Here is a 16,490-nt window from a genome sequence, read left to right as displayed (position 1 = left end):
TTTAGATGGTGACTTAACTCTTTTTTGCAGAGTGGATGGCAACAGGATTTAGTGAGAAAAGCCAAGGACACAAAGACATACTTGAAATGCAAGATTTAACTCAATATTTTTTAGAGCACACAAATCCAGGTACCAGTCTCTCTATTTCAAGATGGATTTAGAAATAATTTGCTCTATTATCAATATGCAATACCTGCTTCCCACTACAAAATGCTATCACCTCATCAGCTGTGTCCCAGGCAAGACCTGTCAACACACAACAGCACATAACTTTCTATTTTGTCAGAAACAGATTTTATTTAAACAAAACAGAAACCTAACTGCTGCACCAGTAGTAAATTAAACCCTTTAAAAAAAAAGTCCAAAATTATCTTCGCTTCTGGAAAATGTTGCCACGGCCCATTCCACGACCTCTTCCTCTTGCAGCCACTGAAGAAAAAAAATAAGGGATCATGTGGATCTGACATAACTGCATGTTTATAAAAACCTACACGTATTGTATCAAAGATATTTTTGCAGTGCCAATCACTATAGTATCTAGCCTCTTGTGCTGGGTTAGCAGTGTGGAAACTAGGTTATCCTGTACAGTTCAGAAGGAGATGTACTGTTCTAATTCCCAGAGTGCTCTATGATGGGGAGCAGAAGCTAACGTTTACATGCTTCTAGTCATGAAACACATGCAACTAACAACAGATTGCCAGTAAAACAAAATGAAACGTTTGTATTCATTCCATTTAGTGGCACAAACCTGCAGCCCAAGGGACCTATATTAAGAAGTCAGTGCCATGCCAGAGACATTTTTGAATAACATTTTACCACCACCACTATTATATACCACGCTTGAACAGATTTCAAAGTGCTCTATAAGCAAAAACCTTTTCAAAATAATCTAAATAAGCATAAACAGCCCCAAAATATTTCCTCTTAATCATTATGCACTAATCCGCATAATTTAGGCCTCGTCAAAGATAAAGGAAGTCTGACTTTTAAGTTCAAATCCTTGTGTATTTAAGTGCCATTTTTACATTTAAATTAATTCTTCAATGATAACTGAAGTAGATTTGATTAACCCAATGCCCAGAAAAAGATCACTGCAGACAAGACCCAAGTGATTCAAAAAGTTGCTTCAGAATCTGCAAACATACTCAGGGAGCACAAAAATCTTGAGTTTTATGTGGGAGGGTTGAGTTGAGATTTAACTAACTAGACCCTTAACAGCCTGGTATTTTTGAACTAATATTACTATTTTTAATTTTTCTAAAGCACTAAAAATTTGAGTTTGACAATTAAATCAAGGTAAGACGTGGGGGGGGATAAAGTGCAAACTTCCCAGTTATTTAACTTTCCCCTCTGAATACCTGCCAAATAAACTCCTCTTACTCCTTGTGATATTCATATTTAAAGTGATGTAATAAACTGAACTCTTTGTACTACAGAACGCTTGATAATGACAGCCACTTCAGTTTCCTAATTGACAGGAAACTTAATGACCAAACACAGAGGTACCCACCTTGGGCTTTGAGAATAGCTGCTTTGCCTCGTCCAGCGCCAGAACCCTGGTTTTTATTCTTCATACTCTTTAACATAGGAGCATTTTTCAACATATCTGGCAAAATGAGGAACCGTATCTTGCTACCCCTAATGTACACCTGCTCCAGCTGTGCCACTCTCCCATCTCTGTATGTCACTGTGATGTTGGACATCTGGAAGACATAAAACTGATCAGTGCCTATTACAGCCTATTAAATAGTGAAGTGTTCCAGTTTGGGCTACTGAATTCTGATTCAAAGAAGTCTTCTTTTGAACACAGAAAGCTGTCTGGCCACATAATAGCATGAACATATGTGTTCAACAGAATAGCTTTCCAGGACTGTTTTGAAACTGATCTCTGAGAGAAGCTTTTATCTGTTTTGTGCTAACATGGCTTGGTATTTTTCAGAAGATGCAGCAAGTTGACTAATGTAAATGGAATCCCAATTAAGAGAATATCCTGAAACAGCAGCACAAGATCGCTAAGAATCTTTCAAAGACATCACAGCCTTACACAAGTTTGGTCTTTTACTTGTGTGCATAGTGTCTGTTACAGTAATCTAGCCAGCAAAAATCAGATTCAGCATTCAAGATCAGTTCAGTATACAAGTACACAGCAGATTTACATTAGGGGTGTGTGTGTGTGTGTGTAAACCATGGTCGAGAGGGGGTAGAGAAGAAGAAGAGACTAACCCATGGAGCCTGGTACACAAAAAACAATAAGACCAAGGACTATTTAAAATCGGTACTCAGAAGGTCTGTTAACTCTGGCACTCTTTGTCAATTGCAGTTGTTTATGGGAGACAACACATTTTAAACTATTGCAATTTTACTAATCCTGGGGATTTAGTAGGCTATTTTGATCCCTCTCAGAGTTGTATTTCTAGTAACAAATTCCTAAAGTTGTTCACATTAACATAAATAAGCTTTGTTTATATTAGGGATAAAACAGGAACTCACTGACAAGGGGAAATATCTTTCCTTCTGTAATGACAGGTTTCAGAGTAGCAGCCATGTTAGTCTGTATTCGCAAAAAGAAAAGGAGGACTTGTGGCACCTTAGAGACTAACAAATTGTTAGTCTCTAAGGTGCCACAAGTACTCCTTTTCTTTTTTCCTTCTGTAGTATCACATATATTAGTTTATTCTAACAAAAGTAATTTCTTATGAGACAAGAATTATTTGCAATTTGAATGTGAATCCCTAGTTCTAAAAATCAATTAGAATTACGCCGTATTCAAGTATCTGGCTTTGTGTGTGCTTTAAAAAAAATTAAGATACAGTTTTTCAAAACACTGATTTGGAGAAAACATATCCTGAGCTAATGAGTCGAGTCGAAGCTAGCTGTTGAAATAACGAAGGGTTTTAGCAGAAATGCCATTATCTCAAACTAGTCCCAGAACAGAGTTCTGAAAATGTGTAAGAATTTCTGATAGGAACAGGTGCTCCTTCCTATAAACCAAAAAGTTTAAGCTGTCCCCTCTCTAGAATGTCACGAGAGACTGTCATTTTGGCAAAGCTACGAAGCAGGATAATTCATCTTTCTTCATCTCGAGGAGTAGAAATGTAAATATTTAAGTAAAGCTGACAATCAGCCAAAGATGGACCTTTCCAAAAATACACCATTCACACCCCCTTTTCCCAGACATACCTGGCAGTTCATGTTGTCCTCAGCTTCAATGAGTTTGCCACGGTAGACTTCCCCTGTATTCGTCTCACATGTCACGATGTGGCCCTCTGCCTCATGCAGCACTTTAATTGGCACTCCAATGGACATCTTTGCAGCAGTACAGCTCTAAACCTAGGCCAAAAAAAAAAAAAAAAAAAAAGGAATAGCATGCAAGTTTCTTTGCCCACATAAAGGTGTCTGAGTGAAAATCTGTATTAACAAACTTTTCTAGTCCAGAAAATACAGAACTACTCACTCGTTTTGTTTTTTTCATTTTTCCACAGATTCAGTGCCCTTAAAAAGTGTCAACTTGATAAACAGGACTTCTGTCACCATGGCTATTACCAGAACATGTAATCAGTATTAAGGCTTCTGTGCACATTGACCTGCGATGTAATTGCCAAATAGTCTCTAAAATAAAACTATGTTGGTCTCAAAATCTTGGTAGCAGGAAAAGAAATGGGGAACTCAGAGAGAGTCATGAAGGATGGGGAAGAAAAACTTTTCAAATTTTCTACATTTTCAGAAGTACTGAGGAATTTGATGGGTTAATCAAGAAACAGGAGAGAGAGGCTCTTTTATAATAATTTTAGAAGAGTTAAGTAGACATAACTAACTTTTTGATGGCCCATACCAGCAAAATGGAACCAGAGTAAGAATACCAAAGCATGGAATCAGCAGTTCCAAAACACTAGCTTGCTACTAGCGAAAGAAAATACTACTTTCCTTTCCGTTAGAGATGCTGACTCTCACACAGTGTATTCACAGAATTTCATTTCTTGATGGAAGTGATACTTACAAAGAGGCAGGAACTACATAAAGAGCATTTCATATTACATTACTGTATTTCTAAGCATCATATTAAAAACATACAACATGCTGGACATTTCCCAAGATATAGACGTTAGTGTAAAGTCTTACAAGCTTGTGATGGAGGTATCTGTACCATATAGAGGATTTTCTCAAGCTTTGGGAGCACTGTTTAGTACACAGATTTTCTATTAAAGTGACACAGAAGCAATGTGACAAAGTGATATTTCTGATACAAGAGCTATTTCCTTTCAGAAATGCCTGAGGTTGAGAACATACATGGCCTCCACTAGAAGAATTACCTTACCATACAGGAAAGAGTTGTTATAGCCATGTTGGTCCCAGGATATTAGAGAGAAAAAGTGGGTGAAGTACTTCCTTTAATAAAGATATAAGAGCTCTGTGTAGCTTGAATCCTTGTCTCCTTCACTAACAGAAGTTGGTACAACAAGAGATATTACCTCTTTCGAATTGGAAATAAATGGCTAAGGAGCCTATTAAAATGATATGGCAAGGCCACTGATGTGCATTATGTCCTGATGCTGCAAATCCTTACTTACAGAGTCATGGACCTAAAGGAAACTATTTACATGAGTAAATTTTATTTTCTCTCTCTCTCTCTCTCTCTCTCTCTCTCTCTCTTTCTCTAAGTAATTCTTACTAAACATCTAGAGGGTAGTTTTGAACTACGTAAAAAAACATGACTCCTATCTAATTTAATAGATGAAGGACTCACCTGGCAGCTACATTTCACTGTTTTGGTCTCTCATCTCACCCCATCCCTTCCTCACTGTAACTAGGACTGTTGTAATTAAAGAGGAAGAAAGGCGCTGGGAAAATCGTGTGTGTGTGTGGGGGGGGGGTGAAGTGGGATGTTTCTATACTCAGTTGAAGGCAGTTCTAAACTTTAACCCTTTTTTTGGTTTTATTAAAAGCCAGAGATGACATCTAAAAAGGGGCAGGTTAGTCAGACATACAAAACCTTCCACCGTGGCGCTCAGTTATACCCCGCCGACCTCCTGGGCCAGGAAAAGCAAAGGCTCCAGCCACACCAATGCTCCGCGGGGAGACCCCGACACACTCCTGGCGCGGTATTAAAACGAATCCGCCTCCACAGCCGCTAACCCCAGACGAGCTACACCCACGTTACTTCACCACTGCAAAACTCGGCTACTGACGGTGTCCCTCGGGGTGGGAGGGGGACGGGGCGCCGGCGGGAGCCCGGGCCCTCGGGTCACTGGGGGAGGGGAGCGCTGAGAAGAGACCCTCCCCCCACGGGACCCCAGCCCAGCTCCCCACCGGCAGGGCGGCCTGAGTTCACCCGCCGGCCGATGAGGGGCCGCGCTCCCGCCCGCCACTTACGCTCCGCGAGGCACGTCTCTGCTCAGCGTGGGCTCCGCTTTAGCGCTCTAATGGCCTCCCCCGATATCCCACCATGCCCCGCGCACCGGAACCGGAAAGGCCTCGCTGCCCGGAGAGAGCGCTTCCCGACCGCCTCTCTCCTTTCAACTCTATGGTTCGTGAGCGGAAGGGGCCTCCGGAGAGGGCGTCTCGCGGGGATACAACAGCTCCGAACAAGGGTTCCGCCTGCTTCCCCGGCCCACGAGGCGGGGAGGGAAACCAGGAGGTCGCATAGCTCCGCCGCTGCGAGTTTTAACACACCCGGCCCCGGGGCAGGAGTGAAAAGCCCCCCCCCGCCCGCCCGCCCGCCCGCCCGCCCGCTGAATCTCTCGGGCATCTGGCTGGGGGTGCACATATACCCCCATAACGCCTGCCCTGTGGGGACGGACCCGTCGACCCGCCCCGGGGAGGGGGACGCGCGCTGCTGACAGCTGTCGGGGGCGGCGGGAATAGCCCCGGGGCCGGCCATGGCGACGCCGTCCTGAGCGCGGCCAGCTCCCTTCTCGCCACCTTCCCCCCCGTCCCCGCTGTGCGGGGCTGGGCCCGGAGCCGCAGCTCTCCCCGCCCGCCGCATCAGCAGCTCCTGCCGCCCCGCCCCTGCCAGGCAGCAGCGCCGGGGCCGGGCGGAGCAGCGCCGCTCCGCTCCGAGACATGCGGGGGTCCCGGCCCCGCCAAGCCCTGTAGCCCGGCCCGGGCTCGGCGGACGCCCACTGAGCGGCCTGGCCCCCTCTCCGCCGGCATGAAAAGCCCCAAGGAGGCCGCGGACTTGGAGCCGCCCTCAGGTCAGTGTGTCCTCGGGCGCGGCCGGGACGGGTTTTGGGGCCCAGTAAACGAGCCACGTCCGAGCGACGCCCCCAGGACACCCTCGCCAGCCCCTGCCCGGGCAGCCAGCCTGCCCCGATGCCTCGGACTCCTGTCCGGGGGGCCGGAGCCGTCTCGGACCCCCAGCCCCTTCGCTGCGCCCTGCCCGGGTGGGGGGGATCCGAGCCGTCTCGGACCCCAGCCCCTTCGCTGGGCCCTGCCTGGGTGGGGGGGATCCGAGCCGTCTCGGACCCCAGCCCCTTCGCTGCGCCCTGCCCGGGTGGGGGGGATCCGAGCCGTCTCGGACCCCCAGCCCCTTCGCTGCGCCCTGCCCGGGTGTGTGTGTGGGGGAATCCGAGCCGTCTCGGACCCCAGCCCCTTCGCTGGGCCCTGCCGGGGGGGGGGATCCGAGCCGCCTCGGACCCCCAGCCCCTTCGCTGCGCCCTGCCCGAGCCGCCTCGGACCCCCAGCCCCTTCGCTGCGCCCTGCCCGAGCCGCCTCGGACCCCCAGCCGCTTTCTGCATAACAATCTAACCCCCACTTGGCCACTTCATTTCAAGCGACTGCCTCCTACATGCGTTACCCCTTCTGCTTGACATCTGTCCCAAATTGTATGTGGCTCAGCGTCTCTGCTTCTTTCCCCAGAGCTGAGGAAAGATCTCTGTGTAGCTTGGAAGCTTGTACCTTCTACCAACAGAAATTGGTCCAATAAAAGATGCCTACCTTGACTCTCTCATGAGAAGTTTGAGGCATTCGCAGGCCCTGACTGGTCTGCAGCCCTTGCTGGCAATAGTCCTCTATACACCCGCTGTTGTGCACACTGTGATCACTAATACAGCAGATGAAGATTTAGAGCTAAAGCAGTATTTTAAAGGCCAGAGGAAATACCAGAAAAAATTATCTGTCCCTATAACAGATGTTACCCCAAGGATATTAAGATTCTGAAGAGATGCCTGGATGGGATTTTTAAATCAGATGCTGCCGGTGAATGTAACTGCATGATTGGGGGGGAGGGGGCTAGAATTAAATAGCTAAGATGGGGTCTATGCCCACTTCCCTGAGCACCGTTCTGCAGCATCTTCTATAACCAATACCTTGTGCTGAAGCTCTTCATGTTGAACTGGGTTCAGTGTGAGGATTTGGGTATAGTTTAAATACCAGTTATTTTCCAACAGAACATTCTGGGCTTTTGAGTGTATAGTGAAAAGAAAGTAGTCCTGGGACTGGATTTGTATCACTCTGGACAGACGACAGAACTAGGGCACTCAGTTTGGGAAGATACCACTGTTCCAGGAAGATGTGGTGTCTTCACAAGCTACTGGCAAGTCCTTCGAGGATCTGTCTTCCCTGCATTTCCAGGTCAATCAGATCAGGGATAATGGCTGCACCAATCTGCCTAAGATCCATGTTGAGGAGGAGGGTAGTGCTGTCCACTAGGGATCTGGAATTAGTGGCTGCTTTTTGTAAACCTGTCACACTGAGTATTTATCAAACTGGAAATGATCATGCAGTTCAGTTTATTACTGGAACATATTTTATCACTTCATTTATTCCAGGACAGTTGGCAATCGTCCTCCTCTAGGGATCTCGAAAAGTAATATGAAGTTGGTACTGCAAAGGGTGTGTAAGGCAAGACAGGATGGCTGGCAACTCAATAAATCAAAGGAAATTAGTTGACACATTAGGCATCAGTTATTACTGTTTGAGATTGTAATGTAGAAAATGTGTTCTTTTCTTGGGACCTAATGGGGTAGAGTCCTTAGTGGAAAATGAGGTTAGTATAATCCACCAGCAGGGATTTATGACAAATGATTTGTAATTCCTAATGTGAGTAGGCTTTGGGGATTAGCATTTCCCTTAGTATAATGAGTTAGTACATTGATTTATGCTGGCCAGACCCAGATTAATTAAAGAGACTTGATGTCCTCAGCAGGTACTCTGGTTTTCAAAGCCACAAGGGAAAGGCTAGAAAGAATGGAATACATAGGAATGTGAGAAATTTTGGAAGGAGGCCACAAAATCCACGATGGCCTGTTTCTGCTAAAAGCATTTTGGGCATATCTTCCCTAGAAAATTACATCAAGTTAGAGCACAACCTTGAAGAGTTGATGTTGACCATGACTAGCTCATATGATGTTGAACACACCGTATCCCTGTCTTTACACTGACTGCAAAGACACAGTTGCCATTGCGTTAACACAACTTCTCACAGTCTTGCTGTAGCTCAGTGTAGTGTTCTTAAGGAGACAAGTCCTCCTATTGTTCCTGTTGTTCTCAGGCTCAATTAGCACTTCCTTGTGGCATGGTATGTTTTTTTGCTGGATGAACACGCTTGAGTATTGGCACATCTTTGATGGTTAGAGTGCAAAGAAGTTTGCTGCAGTCACAAAATCTGTTTAAACCCAGAGACTCAGTTTCGGACACACCACAGTAAAAGATAAAAAAGTCTGTTGATCTCTTTTAGGGTGTGATTACCGCTTCATGATCATACAAGGGCCATGACTAGGAATAGGTAGATCTGACCAGAAAAAAGTTAGGGCGGAAGAGGAGGATGAATTTGCTACAGAATTGGTCAGACCTGTAGCAAAGAGGGAGTGTCAGGTTAAAACAGATGCTTGACTGTTCACTTACTTTTACAATTTGGAAAAGGACAGTTTAAAAAAAAAATTAATTTATGCTGAGAAGCATAACCTGCTAATGGGACAAAATAAAAAACGTTTCTCAAGTGCCCCAGTACAGCACTAAGTATGGTAGCAAGAGGACTGCTAATACTAATGTGTGGAAGGATACACACATCACCTATCATGCTCTTCTAATGATGCGTTGTTTTTACTCCAGCTGATTATGTCCAGTTGCAAGTGCCAGTTATTCAGCAGTTGTACCATTGGGACTGTGGGCTAGCCTGCTCCAGGATGGCATTGCAGTAAGTAACTGATTGTGGTTCAGAGGAGTGGGTTTGAGCATGGGAAGTTGGGAAATGTTATCCCCACTGTGGGACGCTTCCTAAGACCAGGATCGAAGGTCAAAGGAGAAAAGTTGGGTGGGGCAGCTGTGACTAACCTCACAACTTCATCAGACCATATTTTCTCCAGTGCCCTGCTAAGGATTACTGCTGCCTCGCTGGCCATAGCACCAGTATTCCAGCAGTAGGAAAAGAAAACACAGACGAAGGATAATTAACCTAGTTTCTTGATATATACAAAATATCTGATTAACTTTAAGAACTTTTTAGATTAGCATGTTTAACCCAATAGAATGTTATCCCTGCAGATTAGCACGTTTTGTCTGATAGAATGTTCTCTCTGCTTATTGGAACTGTTACTAATCATAGCAATTCCTTTGAATTACTTTGTCTTCAAATGTGTGTGTCTTCAAATGACCAGCAGGTTTCTTCTGTATTTATAAGAGTTAGTATCTTGCCACTGTCCTATTGGGCATCCGTTCTGTGGGGTAAATGTTTTCCATTCCAGGAATAAGAGTTTCAAAACTATTCTCTGTGTTGCCCATTTTCTTTAACCTACTAGCTGTCCTGCTGAACTAGTCTTTCCTTCCACAGAGGAACACGAGCTTAGGTGCAGGAGAGTGAAATACCTATTTAGATGTCCACTTAGTAGATATGAAGCAGAAGATTTTCATTTCTCTCCATCCCTTCTGCCAAGACGTTAGTCCGTGCGCTGGTAATTTCCCATCTTGACTACTGTAACCTCTGCCTCTAGCCTCTCCATCCCCCTCTCCTCTTTTCCTTTCCAATTTATTCAAAACCTCCGTTGTCAAGATTGATCTTCTTACCCTGCCGATCTGACCTTGTGTCTTTCCCTCTTGAATTCCAATGGCTTCCTTCCTTTTTTCTGCAATCCAAGCCTCTCAACTGTTTTTCATTCACATTACCCTCAGTGCCTGAAGCAACCTTCCTTTGAATATTTACCAAGTTCCTTTCCTCCTTCAAAAAACTCCTTCTGAAACGTACCTATTCCATGAATCAATCCAGCTATAGTTGCCATACCCCTTCCTGCATTTGCTCTGTTGAATTCGTGCTTTTAGATTGTAAACTCTTCAGGATAGAGCCCCATTATTTGTTTAGCACAGCTCACCTCTTGTACAGTGTCCTGTACACCTTTAGAACTGTAAAATAATTAAGACAGCACTAAATTTCCAAAAGGGAGACAGTCACCGGTGATAAATCCAGAGAAATGCTCCCTACCATGTTTCCCTTGCTTTGGAATTTGTGGTTCATTTGTGGATTGTATTTTGGTTGTTTCTCAACCAAACCCTATTGTTTCAGGTTTTCCCTTTTGTGATATTAAGAGGCTTTGGACTGATAGACACACTTCCTGCTAATGTCTTTGCTTCCCCACTTCCTCTAATACCCCAGGTACCTGAATCGTTTGAATGATGACGAATTTCAGAAAGCCATCCGGGAACTCCGGTTAACAAAGAGTATCTGGACCATTGACTTGGCCTACCTAATGCGACACTTTGGTGTTAAGCATAGGTTCTGCACACAGACACTTGGAGTGGACAAGGGCTATAAAAATCAGGTGAGCATCTTCATTCACTGGGAAATATCGGGCACTTTCCATCATGATCCATCAGGGCCATGCTGGCGGAGCTGTGTTATTGATGTGGTTAAACCTTCCTGTAAGCAAGTTTTGTCTATTGCCAAACTGTCCATGAAACAATTCCAAACCCAGGTTAGATGTGGTCCCGGATATTTTCCGGCACTGATTCCATGATATGCATTTTAAAAAATAGTGCCAATTCAGTGTTCATGAAAGGTTCCAGCCTATTTAACAGCCTTGGAGACTGAAGCCCTCTATTTATCTACAGAACAGGTACAGCCTGGGCAGCAGCAGTGCTAGCTTCCACTACACTTCCCCCGCCAACGTGCCTCAACCTTGACCTGGAGGAACCACCTCTAGAGGTGAGAGGGGAATTCAGTCTCCATGTCCATTCAATCCTTGGCCTCTGTTGATATTGCCAACGAAAGGGCCAATTTGATCCAGTAGTGGTTATGGTTTTTCTTATGTGGAGTCCTGAAATCTAAGAACTAAATTGATATGACCAGATTCATTTCACATAGGCAGCTGAACAGCCATCAGCTGGAGACTGCAATAACCACTGACCTGGACTGAATTTGAACTGATGAACTAGAGGAGAGATTCTTATCCTGTTTCCAGTGACCTGAGGGAGAATGACACCTTAACCCATTATCAATCCCCTAAACCACCCAGTCCCTCTCTAACCGGTTTTTAATTGAAGATTCACTTTACTCTGGTGAATTTCATTCTGATGAATTGTTTGTAAATTATTCTTTATCCCTTAGTCATTCTACAGGAAACACTTTGATACAGAAGAGAACAGAGTGAACCAGTTGTTCGTCCAAGCCAAAGCCAGCAAGGTGCTGGTGGAGAAGTGGTGAGCTTGTTATTTCATCTCCTTTTCCCTTTGGAGACTTTAGGGGCCTGAGTCTCCTTTCACACTTGTCTAACTCCTTTGAGTTACCTCTGACTGTGCTCGTGTAAGTCAGACTAAATTCAGGCTCCACCCCCTCTTTATTTCCCACGCTGTCTTTTCACCTCCATTGAGACAGAGGGAGGAAGCAAAATGGTGAGTGAGAAGAAGAGCAGAAAAGTGGAGCCCTGAAAGGGGAAAAGCAGCAGTTTGGATTTGCTGATGGGAAACTGGCTGTTTATTTAGGCCGAAAATTTTTTCTTCCATTAAGATAAACTAGCAGGGAATGTCTTCTAAATAGCTTTTATTAAAAAAAAGTTGCCATCTGTGCTGAAGCGACTGTTGTAGTGGCACAAAACCCATTGTTCCCAGAGCTGTGCTAACACTGCTGAGCTCTGTACTTAGAGAAATAAACCAAAATCAGGCATGCGTGCTTTTACTCCCTTGGAAACCCTGTAATTTACAATATTTTCCAAAGGAAGGATGACATCATAGGAGAAGGCACCTCCCCAGAGAGAGACTCAAACATGGGAGAAAGAAAAATCACACTCATGGCTTAAAACCCTTTTGTTGACAGCAAAATTCAGAAGAGGAGAAAAGACTCTGGCTCATATTCAATCTGACTGTAAATGGGTATAAACTGAAGTCAAGAGTTGCATCCACTTCCACCAGTGTTGCATTTGACTCTGTATATTGTTTACAGGGGTAGATGAGTAGTAGCAAGAGAAAAAAGGGACGGTACTATTTGTGCCTAGAAACAATGGCCTTATTGTGTTTTTACATGCTTTTTTAAACCTGCATTTGCCAGAATCTTTAGTGCCCTGCTAAATGTACTCAGAGTTTGCATGGCAGCATCTATCCACCTAGTGCTGTGACCTGGGGGAAGGGGGAGGAGGAAGAAGCAGCAGCAAAAATCTAGGCCATATCTTGCACAGTAACAAAGCTTTAGCATTTGGCTCACATCAGAGATGGGGGGAGGTTGTATATGCACCTGTACAACACTAGGATTGAGAAGGCAAGGGGAGGAGCAGTGCTGGAAGAGATTAAAAAGGACATCAGCCTGAACACTTGGATCTGATCCAGGGGATGAGTGCAGACTGGTATGGAACACACCATCTGTCTGTGTCTCTGAATGAAGAACTTCAGCTCAAACAAATGAGGTGGGCATGGGTGATTTTCATGCTCTAAATTGGGCACAATAAAATATTAGAACAACAATCCTGACAAGAATAGAGAGCCAGACAATGCAACTTTATAATTGGGAAACTGTATTCTTACCTGACAAAGGTATCTTAGGATGCAGAGACCAAGATGATTGGGGATCTTATGCCATCCAGTCCCTCCAGCTGGGAAAGACTTGGTGCTTTAGAGACCAGCTGCATTTGGGCTTCCGGCTGGGTAGAATGGGATTCTACAGCATCCCTAACTGCCCCATAAATAAACTAATCTCCCTAGCGTTGAATGGTTATCTCATACTTCTGACAAAAATGCTGCTCCTCCAGGGCATCTGAGACATCCCGAGATTCCATTCATTTTAACGCATGATCTATAGAACTTCAGCCAGAATGGCTCTGCTCTTCACTGGCAGTGAGGGTATAATAGACTGTCCGCGGCTGCAGTAGAGCCCTCAACAACAAAGATATGTAAAATAATCATAGCAGTCACATAACAGAGATGGACATCATCCACGCTCACATGGTTGGGAGAGCCCAATCCACTGAATACAGATCTCTCTCCTGTGCTTCTTTGTGAATGTCTGAATTTTCTTCTGCAGCACAGTGACTGTCCAGGACATTCAGGAGCACCTGTCCCAAGGTCATGTAGCCATTGTCCTGGTGAATGCAGTCTTGTTACTGTGTGAACTTTGCTCAAGTCCCGTCAAATATTGCTGTTTCCTCCCTATTGGCCAGAAGTGCTTCTGCAGGAATCCTGACTACCAGGGCCATTTCATTGTGTTGTGTGGCTACAACAAAGCTTCAGGGAGTGTCTACTACAACAACCCTGCCTATGCTGACCGTGAGTAGCTGAACTTTGCTTCATTCTGTGTGGATTCTCCATCTTCTCGTTACTAACATGTGCATAATGCAAAACCAGCTGGAGTTTTCCGATACCAGACATCTGAGTCAGGCGGCATCAGCTGATTGGCCCATGATTGTTCTTACAGAATTCAGTGATTTCATTCTTTTCTGTCCTGTGATTCAGATGCATTGGAAATACATTCTAATAGGTTCTTCTATGGCCTTCATACCTCTGAGTATTCAGAGGGACTCAGTTTAGGAGAGCTAAACTGTACACGTTTGATATCTTGAAGAAAGAACAACATGATGTGTAATTATACAGAGCCAACTTCTGCAGTTGTTATGCAAATAAGCATTCCCCTTGACATCAGTGGCAGTACTCAGGCGAGTAAGGGCTGCAAGATCAAGCCCATGAGGTCTAGTTCTCAGTTTACCCAAAGCCAGGCTAAGAGCTGTTCATGAGCAAATTCTTCCCCTGGCTCAGCTTGACTAACACTCTGCTCCTGTCCCACAGGAACATGCAGCACCAGCATCAGTAACTTTGAGGAAGCCAGGACAAGTTACGGCACAGATGAGGATATCCTGTTTATCTATACAGACAGCTGACATCCAAGCTTGCTGCTTTGTCATTTCTGGTGCAGTCTGCCCAGCACCCGCATGGCAGCTGGCTGCTTGTCTCAGGACTCTTACTGCAGAGACTTAGCTCCTGAATTGCAGTGGGATCTTAAATAAGGGATGCTTTATAGACATTCATACAAATATATTGCAGTGTTGTCTTCATCTTCTTATTCCTGATGATGAACTATCTAATGTTGCAATATCTCTCTCTCTCACTCACACACATACACACACACACACACACAAAACTTTAATTTTAACTTTGCACATCTGAGAGCAGTTTCAAAATGCAATCCCCTCAGAGTCCGACTCTTACAGTTGGCTATGAGCTTGTTTCTGAATTAAAGACTTTGAAATAAAACACCAAGTACACAAATTTAATCTTCACTTGGAAATTTGTGCAGTTTCAGCTACACGAAGTAAGAAAGGAAAAATAGGAAATACATGTTGGTTTGCCTTCAAAACTGCCAGAGCTGATCTTCATTCATGATTTAGTTATTTAATGGTCAGAAGGGTGTAGATAGGATAAATAATTAACCTGCCCCATGATGATTTTTTTTTCAAGGAAGAAAATGATTTGTCAGCTGTTGACATACTGTGGCAGATCCTATCAGCATTGCCTTCATAATGGGAATGAAATACCATTTACGAAGCAAGCTTCTTCTTTAAACCTAGCTTGACTGCTCTCACCATCTGTACCTGGGAGTTGAGTTTGCAGTTTGAACTTATTGTCAGTGGAGGATCAGTCTTCCTGCTAAGGGCTATAGGCTACTCCTTCCAAGTAGTAAGCACCTAGTGTCATTTTGCCTACTGAGTTATCTTGCATGAGTTAAGAAGTCTCTAGGAACGGCTTGACCAAAGTTCTGTGTTGCCCCAAAAGGGTGACTGGTGACATTTTATTTGGGTCTAAGAAATTTTAAGTCTGTGTGCAAAGGCTTGGAAATATCTTTCTGCCCACTACAACTCTCTCTCTCTCTCTGCAGTATCTGGGGATCAAGTCTAGGTACAGTTTTTAAACTGTTGATTAAGCAAATGCACTAAGTAGCCACCCAAGCACTGAGGGTTTATGCCTTACATGCAAGGGGTTGTTTTAAATGTCTGGCAGGAGAAAGAACAGATTTTGCCCAAATCCTGTATTGTAATTTGAAGTTAAATGTTTGTTGTTGAGATTTATTGAAGGATTTCCCAGGAATACATACTCTGCTTCTTAATTGAGAAGGCAGGGAGAACAAACTTCTCTTGGCTGAAGTCCAAAGATGTTATAGCAGGAGTCCAGACTTTCTACCTCTTCTCACTCAACAGCTGTTTTGGAGTAAGCAGCAGGGTCCTCACTGCACTCTGATGTTTTAAGCTAAACTGTAAGATTGCAGCAGGCTGCGTGCAGCCACTTGAACATATTATTTGGGATCACCTGCCTTGCAGAGAAGCACTGAAGTGTAGGACATAATTCAGCTTTGTCCTTACACTTCCTACAAATTTTAACTCCCAGTCTCATCGCCTCTTGAAATTTAGCTTTATGACTTTAACTACAATATAAATGTGCTTGATTTTTATACTTAGCCTTTTCAGCTAAGAATTCAGATAATGTACAATTGACTTAAAGATACACAGGCAAATACTTTGGGCCCAAAATCTGGTCTACTCTAAAATTATAACTGGTTGGAACTCACCTCCAAATTCTAAATGATTTTAAAAACAAAAGAAAAAAAGTTGCTATCGATGTAAGCACTATAATATTATGTTTTGTACCTAGACAACCAGCCAAGGAGACACATCTTAAACCCATTTCCTAAAGCTGTAATCCTTGATGGTGCAGATAGTAAATAAAAGGCACCCTTTTTGGTGAAAACAGTGTACAGGGAGTGAGTGTTTAGCAATACACTAAAGGATAAAAGTTGTAAGGAAAAACATTTTCTAATCAAGGTGGCTTGCAAACACTGGAGAGTACCCAAAAAGTACTTGACAGGGTATGTTCAATATAAGTTAGAGTGCTCCTTTCTTCAGTGCCTGAAATACGGTGGTAGGTGAGTAGAAATGCAGTTCCTTTGCAAAATCTGAAAAACAAGTTTGATGGAAACTTGTCTTTAATCAGAACTAATTTACAGCAGGTGTGGCTGGAATGCACTGAAGCGCCCACTGCCTGTGAAGATGACTAGGAATTAGGATACAAGTTGTTGGCTGACAGAACAGAAG

At 44.1% G+C, this 16,490-nt stretch overlaps 2 protein-coding genes across 5 annotated transcripts; one reads left to right on the top strand and one right to left on the bottom strand.

Annotated features, from left to right (window-relative positions):
• Positions 1 to 275: 275 nt before the first annotated feature.
• Positions 276 to 7,051, bottom strand: SNRPD3 (small nuclear ribonucleoprotein D3 polypeptide). 3 transcript variants are annotated; one of them, XM_043498170.1, is made up of 4 exons: positions 6,934 to 7,051; positions 3,181 to 3,330; positions 1,511 to 1,703; positions 276 to 429 (listed from the first exon to the last, which is right to left on the bottom strand). In XM_043498170.1, exons 2-4 carry the CDS (start codon positions 3,304 to 3,306, stop codon positions 368 to 370), a joined length of 381 nt encoding a protein of 126 aa, XP_043354105.1. In that variant the 5' UTR covers positions 3,307 to 3,330; positions 6,934 to 7,051; the 3' UTR covers positions 276 to 367. The 3 variants fall into 3 exon arrangements, with proteins under 3 accessions (XP_043354105.1, XP_038228880.1, XP_043354106.1); XM_038372952.2 differs by lacking the exon at positions 6,934 to 7,051 and adding an exon at positions 5,371 to 5,490; XM_043498171.1 differs by lacking the exon at positions 6,934 to 7,051 and adding an exon at positions 5,334 to 5,441.
• GUCD1 (guanylyl cyclase domain containing 1) lies at positions 5,809 to 14,673 on the top strand. Of its 2 annotated transcripts, XM_043498169.1 has the most exons (7): positions 6,946 to 7,047; positions 8,787 to 8,790; positions 9,049 to 9,133; positions 10,583 to 10,748; positions 11,534 to 11,625; positions 13,436 to 13,677; positions 14,194 to 14,673. In XM_043498169.1, the coding sequence occupies exons 1-7, from the start codon at positions 6,946 to 6,948 to the stop codon at positions 14,283 to 14,285; spliced, it is 783 nt and encodes a 260-aa protein (XP_043354104.1). In that variant the 3' UTR covers positions 14,286 to 14,673. The 2 variants fall into 2 exon arrangements, with proteins under 2 accessions (XP_038228866.1, XP_043354104.1); XM_038372938.2 differs by lacking the exons at positions 6,946 to 7,047; positions 8,787 to 8,790 and adding an exon at positions 5,809 to 6,191.
• The last annotated feature ends 1,817 nt before the right edge of the window (positions 14,674 to 16,490 follow it).

Source organism: Dermochelys coriacea, chromosome 15, assembly GCF_009764565.3.
Source record: "Dermochelys coriacea isolate rDerCor1 chromosome 15, rDerCor1.pri.v4, whole genome shotgun sequence".
Taxonomy (NCBI): domain Eukaryota; kingdom Metazoa; phylum Chordata; order Testudines; family Dermochelyidae; genus Dermochelys; species Dermochelys coriacea.
Note: the sequence above shows the minus strand (reverse complement) of the source record. Positions and strands in the feature narration are given on the sequence as shown.

Excerpts from the sequence above, each read along its gene's own strand:
- SNRPD3 (XM_043498170.1), bottom strand. The coding sequence starts at position 3,306 with ATGTCCATTGGAGTGCCAATTAAAGTGCTGCATGAGGCAGAGGGCCAC. Across the intron at positions 1,704-3,180 it reads AGGACAACATGAACTGCCAG|ATGTCCAACATCACAGTGAC; the intron begins GTATGTCTGGGA and ends TATGTCTTCCAG. Across the intron at positions 430-1,510 it reads AGCTATTCTCAAAGCCCAAG|TGGCTGCAAGAGGAAGAGGT; the intron begins GTGGGTACCTCT and ends TTTTTTCTTCAG.
- GUCD1 (XM_043498169.1), top strand. The coding sequence starts at position 6,946 with ATGAGAAGTTTGAGGCATTCGCAGGCCCTGACTGGTCTGCAGCCCTTG. Across the intron at positions 9,134-10,582 it reads TGCTCCAGGATGGCATTGCA|GTACCTGAATCGTTTGAATG; the intron begins GTAAGTAACTGA and ends CTAATACCCCAG. Across the intron at positions 13,678-14,193 it reads CAACCCTGCCTATGCTGACC|GAACATGCAGCACCAGCATC; the intron begins GTGAGTAGCTGA and ends CCTGTCCCACAG.